The following is an 11,497-nucleotide window of genomic DNA, read 5'->3' on the forward strand; positions in this document are numbered from 1 at the left end:
TGTGCTTCAATGTTTTGGACATTGACATTTGTAAATGCTGTAAGCGATGAAATGAAGAATGGCAGGAAATTTGAAAATGGCAGGAAAATGTTTCCCAGTGAATGTGTGAAGACATCGTGATTATTTATGATTTGTTTTATACAACTGAAGCTATGGAAATGTTAACAAGGACGTTTCCTGCAATATTAACCATGAGTTAGACATATTGGTTATTGCAAAATGTAAACTCCTGCTCGATTCATGAATAGGACCGATGGCGCCCGCCATCTCGGTACAGTACAGCAGTAGGCCTAACTCTTGATCTATGATATCAACGAGGCGACGACGTTACTCGAATCACAGAAAAAGTACGCTGGATCATGATCAGCCGGGTTGATAAATGAATGTTGTTAATTAACTTTTGTTTTTATGCCGATAACAAGATTACTTTGTTAATTATGATCCAACCTTAATATTAAATTCCAAAATTCCTAATCTAGATTCTTCCTTAAAAACTGTACGACCACGACAATGCGTCAAAACCATCTGTATCTGTATAAGTTACGCAGCTACATTGTATATCCCAAAACTGGTAATCTTGCTGCGGGTGAGAGAGAGCGCTGGTTCTTTCAGTCGTGCTGTTCAAGGGCAGTTCTAAATGCCTCAATGTTTTTACACTGCACTAAATTGTCCAGGTGGTTCCATTCGATCACTGTGCGGGGGAAAATGAGTTTTTATATTGATCTGTGTTGGCAGTTGGTACGTTGTAGCCTCTGTTTATTGTTACATACAGATCTATTGACAATGTTACTAGTTTTGTAGTCATTAAGTTGTTCCGCACGGATAATGTGTCCTGGTTTCTTGGGTGTGACAAATTTATTAGGTGGTATGGCTGGTACCAATGCAACCCCTCAACGACCTTGACGTGTTTATATACAGTATATATACATATATGGACTTTTCAAGATATTCATTCCTCTCACCTTGGTATATTGCATATGCGTAAAAACTCTTTGAAAATGAAAATTTTAGGGAAAGGACGGTCATACAAAACAGTGCAATGTTGTAATTGTAACTGTTGTAAATCAGACTCATATATATTTTTAAATTACTTTAAAATATGTTGATGTATACTCTGGACACAGACTTTTTTTTTTATCAAATGATTAGCTTTCCTATATATTTATAAGATGTTTAAATGTATTTTAATTTAGCTTCTTGTGATAATTTAATTGTGCATGTTTGTTATGATTATTTCTTATGTTATTATTGTTTTCTTTGTTGTCAAATTTACTTGACTTGACTTTAATCACTAACTAATTATATTTATAATGAATGGCACAGTACATATGTGGAGTTTTATTCTTTATACTGTATTTAACCTGTATTTTATTACAATATTATACATGTATATTATGTTAGATATTATAAGTCTATGTATATTTTTTTACTTTCACAGGTTCATTTACCCGGTTATTACTAGAAGAGTTAGGTAAAATGAAACAAGAATTTGAAGACAAATTATGAATGAAAATGACAGCAGTGGACCATGTAGGAAAGTTGGACGATCCCGTAAAAGAACTCTTACTCCACATAACCCTTATGATCAGCTGACTTACCAAGAGGAAAGTTCAAAATCAGACCCTACAAATACAAACTTTCAAAAAGAGGTCACTGTTTTGTCACAGACACAAATTGATGCTGTATCTGCTGGAAATGATATTGCTGGCAAAATAGACATAACCCACACCTCAAACAATAAAAATGATCTCTGGTTTTCAAATTCTTTTGTTAAAAGTAACCAATGTAATGTTGGAAAGAAAAGCACAAGTCATCATCTGAATGATTGCCTGATTTCTTCTGTACCAAAGAAAATAAGATTAGATGTGGATTTCAGTCAGAGGTCCCAATCTGACAACAACTGTTATGACAGAACTGGTGTAGATTTGGTGAAGCACAGCAAACAGATTTCTGCTGCTATTGTTAATGAGGAGATAATTAGAAGTGTCCATTCGAATATAGACAAATCTCCGTTAAAACAGCATAAAGAAATGGCTGGCTCCCCTTTGACGAGTAATAAAGGGAGTTTCCTTCATCACTTCCACTCAACTCCAGTTAGACATCTCAAAATGGTAAGATATTATCTGAAGGACGTTACATACATAATGTATTGAGTTATTTACTAGTAAATGATAGTAATTCTTTTTACTGCAGAAATTGAGCTACTGATCCTACTGATCCCCTAGCTAAAAGTGTCTAATTTCCCCCCAAATATGAAGAAAAAACTATGAATTTCTTCACAATTTTGTATATTTTCCCAATTAGTAGACACAAGCTATAATGATTGTACACATCTTGTGAAAATACTGCTGCAAGCACAACAGGTTTAAGATAAGAATTTTTTAATTGTTGCATATTTTGATATTTAACATTTTTAATGTGTATTGAGTATATTATTATTGCCGCATTGAATATTTTCTGAATTTTGGGTCTCCCAGTTTCTCAAAAATTTTCAAATTTGATTGATATAAACTTAAATTGAATTCAAAGATTTGTTTTACATGTAGCAGTGCTCACGACATTGTTACCAGTTTGGTGGTATTGGATGGACATGTTCTAGTGATAGCATGTTTCATAGTTGTCACCACACAGAAATTTGTCTGAATAAATGTCAATCTTATCAGCCACATTAGCAAAGAATGCATTGGGGCTGAACATAAATCAGACACATCATGATCATGTTAACCACTTGGGTTGTTCTAAAATTATGTGTAGGAGGGGTTGTTCTAAAATTATGTGTAGGAGGGATGGAAGGCATTTTTTTCACAGGCCACCCATCAAATTTTAATACAAGTGCCTAGCTACCACCCCTCCCACACAGATAATTCTGGAATAGCCCTTCGATACTGATAGAAACAATACCTGATTTGTGTTTATATCTTCAAATAAGTGTAAATTGTCATTCTATCATTAGCAATATTCTTTAAAACTGATGTTTTCTAGATCCGTACAAAATTACAATGTTAAACTATTAGAAACTTTTTCTTATTTAAGAAGACAAGTGCAGGGAAAAGTGAGATGTTTTCAAGACTAAATGAAGCTGAAGACATCCTGAACAACAGTGATGATATTTTAGCTGGACTTGATATTGCTGACAATGAAAATGATGGGAATACAGCTCTAAACTTTAAAACAGTAGCGAACAGGAATGGTACACATAACTATGATCGAGCACAGGATCTGACAAATACTGAAAAATACAACAAGTGTAAAGGAAATTCAAATGTGGCTTTAAATAAAGGCCAAAGGGGAGATCACTCTATGGAAAGTCATACAACTATGGCACAGCCACAAGAGACTGCTAAAAAAACAAACTGTATAAGGCATATGGATATTTCTGATGATGACATCTTTGCACCAGATAGTGATTTTCTTAGTCAGATAGAAAGTTTGGAAAGACAAGCAGACATTACTACAGATAAACGTGCAATAACGGAAAAGACTAATAATCCAACCAGTCAACTTGTATTGGAGAAAAATAGAAAAAGTAAAATGTGTTTACAAAGTTGTGATACATCCAAATTAGTGCAAGTGAATTCAAAGCCTGATAACTGTGATAAAAATGAAAACTGTCTAGAAACAACTGCAGGAACAGTTACAAAATTAAACAGTCGGGGACAGTCAGAATCAAAATATTTTACAGGTCAAGAGCACATTGGCATGACCTCACCTTTGGGGACCAAAGATCAAGGTCATGTGGCTATAACCACACCTGAAATTTCTTCCACAATAAAAACTCCAACCTCTATGGGTTTAGGGGGCTCACTAAAAGACAGGATTAAGCGAAGACTTCAGGAAAATGCTTCAGCTAAACTGGTAAACAGTCCCGGAGCAGTGATGGAACAGCGACGAGAAGGGGAAGTTTTTGTGGCAACAACAAAGGCTGAACAGATTGAAAGGGATGGCACTGACAATGATATTGGTCCTTTCTACGGCCTGTCTTCTAATGTTAAAACACTTTTACAGCAGCACAGAGGCATCACCAGTCTTTATGGTAAGGTTTAACATATATATTGGATTTTGTGTGGTTTCAGTTTTTTCTATGTCAATAACTTTTATCAATAATTCACTGGAGCATTAAAACTCACAGATCTAACAAGGAGGTGCCTGAACGTTCTGTATGGATTAGTTACAAATTAATCAGTAATTAATCTCATTGAATAAGCACTTGCTGACTGTTATGCATGTGTATAACATGTGATATGATCAATGTTCATTCTATGTCACAATATAAATTTTTTCAAATCATCTGCCTGAAGTGCAAGTGAGGATATGCCTGCACCATCAGTTGTCTGTACGACCTTTAGTCTGGCTGTCCAGAGTTAATTTTTCCATTAAAAGACTCCTTCTCAATAACCACACAAGAGGCTCGGAGACCTAATACTGGACATACTTGTATAGATATTAATATACATCATTCTACAGTTTTAGGAAAATGAATTGAAACACGGGCATCAAGCCTCTGTATTACAGTGTACTATATCAATAATACAAATCAGACCTTTTTTTAGTAAGTTGGATTAATATGTCATTTTTCTAATAAAAATGTGTTGTCGTTATTACAGCATGGCAGGATGAGTGTTTAAATCTGCCTGCTGTACTGGAGGGGAAGAACCTGATATACTCCTTACCAACAAGTGGTGGCAAGACCCTGGTGGCCGAGATTCTCATAATGAGGGAACTGCTGTGTAACAAAAGGGATGCCATCCTCATTCTGCCATTTGTTTCTATTGTACAGGAAAAAGTAGGTCTAGTTGTGTTTATAAAGATTATAAATATATACCATACATATAAAGTTTTAAATAAAACTAACGAGCAATGCTAATATTGTTAATTGAGACTTCACCTGACAAACTTTACATAGTTTCAGAAATAAATTTGAAATATGGATTTGTGTTTTATTCGAATTATCTTAAACATAGTTGTTTTGATCCTAGTTACAAGAACTTAACAAATGCACAGTATTATTGTATTTACTGTTAACACAGGTAATGTCTCCAGATAGCTTTCTATGCTGATATAACAAGACCAATTCAGTGTTTAATTCTTTCTAACAAAGAAAACCTACCACTAGTATGAGTGGACTTGATAAAGTCTGACACTGACAAATCTGGAATTAGAGTAGACACAGCACTTTTATTGTATGTGATCACAAATATTTAGCAAGAGTTCATTTCTATATAAACAATAAGCATTAATGCTTTTGCCATGATATTGTAAATAAAATACATGTATCCCAATTTTGTATGATGGTTTTTTTGTTGTTTTTTCTCTCAAATTTTCTCTGTCAGGTCAGAGGCTTGTCTCCTTTTGGAATTGACCTGGATTTTCTTGTTGAGGAATATGCCGGTAGTAAAGGGAAGTTTCCACCCCTCAAACGCCGCAAGAGACAGTCACTGTACATTGCCACCATAGAGAAGGCCCACTCACTAGTCAACAGTCTTATAGAGAACAACAGGATGGACAGTCTGGGGCTTGTTGTAGTGGACGAGGTAGGAATATGCTTCAGTGCTAACAGTGTATATGCTGCTTGTCATAAATTGTGTGAAATGACACCAACTGTATAGAAATGATTATCAAACCAACAAATGAAAGCAATAATAATAGTGACCCTAGATAAAATTATCACTTATATAGCTCTGAAAGTTCACTTTCAATTAAATTGCTGGACAGTTATAGTTAAGTTATGTACCTTAATTTTGGTATTGTAAAAAAAAATAGACAAAAGCCTATTCTTGTTTTCAATTGATAATGTTAATTGTTGTATATGGGAAATGTAGCATCTTTAATTTAAACACTTGAAATGATAATTTGTATGGCAGTCAAAACAATTAAATAAACTTTTTCAAACAGTCACAATAGGAACCTAAGGTCAGTTGTGTGGTGAAAGGGGTTGCTCATCATTGTGTACTTGATTGAAATGATTTAGGGAAGCATTATCCAAGATATCATTGGAAATGTTTGAATGTGTTGTTGGCGACAGGTTGACAAGTATATATTCATAATGTACTATCTAGATCTATATGCTGGTTGAAAGAAATTGTTATTAACCTTTGTATATTGTGGGCTCTAGGAAAATAATGTGATGCGTGTCTGAAAAGGAAGTGCTGTATTTAATCACATCTTCATGCACGCTTATTAAATCACTGACTTCTGTGACAGTTACATATGATTGGTGAAGGAGGCAGTCGAGGGGCAACCTTAGAGTCAACGCTTCTCAAAGTCATTTATACTCGAAGTAAGTAAATATACATCATGGAGTAAGGTGGTATTACACCATTTTCTGGGTATGTTTATCATTGAGTAACTGATTTGTAGCTCCATTTTGAAGCTAAATCCTAACGTATTCTGGGGACTGCGATATCTCAGCCAAATAGAGTGCTGGCCACGCAACCTCAGGTGAAGATCAAAGGTGCGTGGTTCGAGTCTCCCTACCCATGTTGGTTTGTGTTTCTCGGGAAGATGAGAAACAGCGGGCCTTTGATGTTGTTGATGTGTCCTTTGGCAAGACACTTTACCGTAATTGCCGTAGATGGCATGTGACGGGTCTTCTGTTGGTTGTTCAGTGAAGTAGTCACCAACTACTTCAAGGAGACCTCATCTCAAAATGAATCTTACCTGGTCGTTCATGGGGCGATAAACCCAGCAAGCAAAAACTAACTAATTTGAATGTACATGTACCTGTATATGCATTCCTTCTCTTAAAATCAAGTACAGTGTATTTTAACACATCTAAGAAATATTTTTATAACAACATTAATTATATAAATACATTGTTGTAAAATGTAGTTTTTTCTCTTCACTTTGATTCTTTTATGTCAAGATTGTGTTGACAGAAGTGTCAAAGTTTGACTATATTATGACAAATCTATAAGTAAATCTGATATTTGATACCTATACATGTGTATATTGTCTCATATATATCATACAATAATTTATTGATTGATACTTATTTGGTCTTTTTTGTAAGAGTTGTTATTAACGTAGAACAGCTCGATAGACAGGACGAGTGCTACCCTCAGTAACATTGTCTATCTAAGTGTTGTTGTTGTTTAGAGAACACCCAGATAGTCGGGATGAGTGCTACCCTCAGTAACATTGTCTATCTAAGTGTTGTTGTCGTTTAGAGAACACCCAGATAGTCGGGATGAGTGGTACCCTCAGTAACATTGTCTATATAAGTGTTGTTGTTGTTTAGAGAACACCCAGATAGTCGGGATGAGTGCTACCCTCAGTAACATTGTCTATATAAGTGTTGTTGTCGTTTAGAGAACACCCAGATAGTCGGGATGAGTGCTACCCTCAGTAACATTGTCTATCTAAGTGTTGTTGTCATTTAGAGAACTCCCAGATAGTCGGAATGAGTGCTACCCTCAGTAACATTATATAAGTGTTGTTGTCGTTTAGAGAACACCCAGATAGTCGGGATGAGTGCTACCCTCAGTAACGTACATTGTCTAAGTGTTGTTGTTTAGAGAACACCCAGATAGTCGGGATGAATGGTACCCTCAGTAACATTGTCTATCTAAGTGTTGTTGTTGTCGTTTAGAGAACACCCAGATAGTCGGGATGAGTGGTACCCTCAGTAACATTGTCTATATAAGTGTTGTTGTCGTTTAGAGAACACCCAGATAGTCGGAATGAGTGCTACCCTCAGTAACATTATATAAGTGTTGTTGTCGTTTAGAGAACACCCAGATAGTCGGGATGAGTGCTACCCTCAGTAACGTACATTGTCTAAGTGTTGTTGTTTAGAGAACACCCAGATAGTCGGGATGAGTGCTACCCTCAGTAACGTACATTGTCTAAGTGTTGTTGTTGTTTAGAGAACACCCAGATAGTCGGGATGAGTGCTACCCTCAGTAACGTACATTGTCTAAGTGTTGTTGTTGTTTAGAGAACACCCAGATAGTCGGGATGAGTGCTACCCTCAGTAACGTACATTGTCTAAGTGTTGTTGTCGTTTAGAGAACACCCAGATAGTCGGGATGAGTGGTACCCTCAGTAACGTTGTCTATCTAAGTGTTGTTGTCGTTTAGAGAACACCCAGATAGTCGGGATGAGTGCTACCCTCAGTAACATTGTCTATCTAAGTTTTGTTGTCGTTTAGAGAACACCCAGATAGTCGGGACGAGTGGTACCCTCAGTAACGTTGTCTATCTAAGTGTTGTTGTTGTTTAGAGAACTCCCAGATAGTCGGGACGAGTGGTACCCTCAGTAACATTGTCTATCTAAGTGTTGTTGTCATTTAGAGAACTCCCAGATAGTCGGGATGAGTGCTACCCTCAGTAATGTACATTATATAAGTGTTGTTGTCGTTTAGAGAACACCCAGATAGTCGGGATGAGTGGTACCCTCAGTAACATTGTCTATCTAAGTGTTGTTGTCATTTAGAGAACTCCCAGATAGTCGGGATGAATGGTACCCTCAGTAACATTGTCTATCTAAGTGTTGTTGTCGTTTAGAGAACACCCAGATAGTCTGGATGAGTGCTACCCTCAGTAACGTACATTGTCTAAGTGTTGTTGTTGTTTAGAGAACTCCCAGATAGTCGGGATGAGTGCTACCCTCAGTAATGTACATTGTCTATCTAAGTGTTGTTGTTGTTTAGAGAACACCCAGATAGTCGGGATGAGTGGTACCCTCAGTAACGTACATTGTCTAAGTGTTGTTTTCGTTTAGAGAACACCCAGATAGTCGGGATGAGTGCTACCCTCAGTAATGTACATTGTCTAAGTGTTGTTGTTGTTTAGAGAACACCCAGATAGTCTGGATGAGTGGTACCCTCAGTAATGTACATTGTCTAAGTGTTGTTGTCGTTTAGAGAACACCCAGATAGTCGGGATGAGTGCTACCCTCAGTAACATATCTGATCTACAAACATTTCTTGGGGCTGAGGTCTACTCAAACAACTTTCGACCAGTGAGTATAGATATTGAACTTTGTTGTTCTAGAGAAATATTAACTTGAAGAGACATCTATTTTCCAAATGCTCATATTTATAAATTCAATTCATTTTGATGTAGATCAATTATGAAAATCACTAATATGTTGGTAAATTTCATTTTGTTGTAACATGTAATCGATCAATTTGTTTGTTGCAGTTAGTGCTGATCAGTATACTGTAAATGTAAATGCTTTGCACTCAAATATCAAACATTTATTACAATGATGAATTGCTGCAGGCACAATATTTATCTTAGAATATAAAAGTGTTTTGTAAATTATTGTATCAAGGCAGCTGTAACATCTCCAGTGCAATAATAAGTATTTTTATGGATAATTCTTTCATGCCTTTCAGGTGGAACTAACAGAATATGCCAAACTACAAGATAACATTTACCAGGTGAACCCAAAAGCCAAATGTCCAGAAGACCAACTAGTACATGAGAGAGTTGTTATGTTCAAGGTAATTAAATGTTCATAGATTTTGGAATTAGTTATTAGTTCCCTTGTAGCTGTGTAACGCCAAAGGTTGTCAGCACTTTAGCGACTTCATTCCTTGAGGGATTTTTATCAAACTTCACACAATGATAAAGGACCATAATATCTCAGACAAGTTTGAATTTCAGGTTTTTTTGCTGAAGGTCAAGGTCACTGTTACTATATTTAGCAGGGACTAGTAGGGGACATGTATTGCTTTAACAACACCTGGTATACTTGTCTATCATGGCAGCTTTGATATGCTAATTTAACTAATTTATATGTTTGTGTATTATGCAGTAGTGCCTTGTACATAATGAAAGGTTTTTACTGTCAAAAGGTTTATGTTACCATAGAAACAAGTAATAAAATTACCAGTTATTTCTAGATGTGTAAATGAAACCACCCAAGTTTTGTTTATAAAATGTTGTACTTACCGGTATATCAAGTTTCTGATTTTGTAATGCCTTTCTCTATACAGTTTTAAAAAATCTGTAAATTTTGTCACCTATTATTTATCAATGGAAACGTGTTGCGAAATTACCGAAAGTTTGAAAACTGGTCAAGATAATTTTTGCTGTTCCAGTATCACATACCTGTAGAAATATTAGTTATTCAATTGCAATTGTTTTATCATATTTGTTTATTCTGTAGCAAATAAATTTTGTGTCATTTTTCATTATCTATTTAGTAGGTACAGGGTATGTTTTGTATTTTGTATACTGTTACAGTAGTAAAGTGAAATCATTCCTTTAAATATCAAAATGATTCCCTTTCTTCAATGACAAAAACAACCATTGATATTATGTTACCTTGAATTTCACTTATACTTAATAACTGCCTAGAATAAATTATGATGATTTATAACATTGGAAAGCAAGGTAATTTAATTAGTTCATTAATATGGCAACAACAAACCATAAACATGTCCAGATCTATTTGAGTATATATTGTAATTATGTACCCAGTACAGCCCTGACATGACCCGTGTAGATGGGGACCACCTACTGGGACTTGTGTTGGAGGTGATTCCAGAGAAGTCCTGTCTTCTTTTCTGTCCTACCAAGAAGAACTGCGAAAATGTAGCCATGATGTTGTGTAAACTCCTGGTCAAACATCATCAGTAAGTTTTTACAGCTAAGAGGATAAGGAGTGTTCCAGAATTACTTCCTCATTTTCCTGATACTCTACAATACATAGAAATATATGTTCCTTCATGTTATATATTAATAGCCTGTCGTCATAGCTGGTGGTGAGCTTCACAATCATTGATTGCACTTGTTTATGGCCTGTCATCATAGCTGGCTATTGAAATTGCTCTATGTCTGTGGTCTGTCTGTTCTGAAACAATCCCTGTTTTTTCTATTTCTTGAGAAGTACTGGAAGAATTTTTCTTAAACATCATAATTATTTGGGTTCCCCTTAGTCCCTGGTTGTGCCCATTTGATTTTGAGTCTAATGCAGAAAAACAAAATTGCTCACAGTTGAAGTTTCGCAGTGCTATTTCAAATTCAAAGAAAGTTCTTCCTAGACCTCTTAGATTTTATATGTATGTTCTCCTTGTTGTCAAATCATTAAAGAAGACCAAAGAAAAGATCATTGAATGGTGGGTGACAAGATCCCTCTTGCTTCTAGTCATGAATGCTTCAATTAATTTTGTTTAGATTTGATTATTGGAGCATTATATATATAGGGCATAATTGATCCAATATTGTATAAATGAAGGGTGTGGCTCCCTTGGGGCCAGAGGGACAGGGCTTTATAGGGAAAATAGAGGTGAATCCTTTAAATTTCAACAAGGCATGAATGACTGAATGGATTTTGATTAAACTTGGTCTGGAGCATTATTGGGCAAAGGACATGCAACGCTGTATAAATAGAGGAGGTAGCTCTCCTGCTGAATAGAGCCCAATAAGGGAAAAAGAGGTAAATCCTTTAAATCGCTACTAGTAATGACTGAATGGATTTTGATGACATTTGGTCTGGGGCATTTACAAAAACTTGGGTGCTTATTGAGGCGATAATATGGCAAAAA

At 35.8% G+C, this 11,497-nt stretch overlaps 2 protein-coding genes across 2 annotated transcripts; both read left to right on the forward strand.

The window, feature by feature from the left end:
• Window positions 1-59: 59 nt before the first annotated feature.
• LOC117320604 lies at window positions 60-3,521 on the forward strand. Its single transcript, XM_033875163.1, has 4 exons — window positions 60-347; window positions 1,439-2,111; window positions 3,034-3,463; window positions 3,514-3,521. Exons 2-4 carry the CDS (start codon window positions 1,503-1,505, stop codon window positions 3,519-3,521), a joined length of 1,047 nt encoding a protein of 348 aa, XP_033731054.1. The 5' UTR covers window positions 60-347; window positions 1,439-1,502.
• LOC117320606 (helicase POLQ-like) lies at window positions 3,450-11,060 on the forward strand. Its single transcript, XM_033875166.1, has 7 exons — window positions 3,450-4,033; window positions 4,605-4,783; window positions 5,331-5,531; window positions 6,202-6,277; window positions 8,864-8,961; window positions 9,341-9,448; window positions 10,431-11,060. The coding sequence occupies exons 1-7, from the start codon at window positions 3,532-3,534 to the stop codon at window positions 10,587-10,589; spliced, it is 1,323 nt and encodes a 440-aa protein (XP_033731057.1). The 5' UTR covers window positions 3,450-3,531; the 3' UTR covers window positions 10,590-11,060.
• The last annotated feature ends 437 nt before the right edge of the window (window positions 11,061-11,497 follow it).

The sequence above is a fragment of the Pecten maximus genome, unplaced genomic scaffold, assembly GCF_902652985.1.
Source record: "Pecten maximus unplaced genomic scaffold, xPecMax1.1, whole genome shotgun sequence".
Classification (NCBI taxonomy): domain Eukaryota; kingdom Metazoa; phylum Mollusca; class Bivalvia; order Pectinida; family Pectinidae; genus Pecten; species Pecten maximus.

Excerpts from the sequence above, each read along its gene's own strand:
- LOC117320606 (XM_033875166.1), top strand. The coding sequence starts at position 3,532 with ATGTGTTTACAAAGTTGTGATACATCCAAATTAGTGCAAGTGAATTCA. Across the intron at positions 6,278-8,863 it reads CAAAGTCATTTATACTCGAA|AGAACACCCAGATAGTCGGG; the intron begins GTAAGTAAATAT and ends GTTGTCGTTTAG. Across the intron at positions 8,962-9,340 it reads ACTCAAACAACTTTCGACCA|GTGGAACTAACAGAATATGC; the intron begins GTGAGTATAGAT and ends CATGCCTTTCAG.
- LOC117320604 (XM_033875163.1), top strand. The coding sequence starts at position 1,503 with ATGAATGAAAATGACAGCAGTGGACCATGTAGGAAAGTTGGACGATCC. Across the intron at positions 2,112-3,033 it reads CAGTTAGACATCTCAAAATG|AAGACAAGTGCAGGGAAAAG; the intron begins GTAAGATATTAT and ends TTCTTATTTAAG.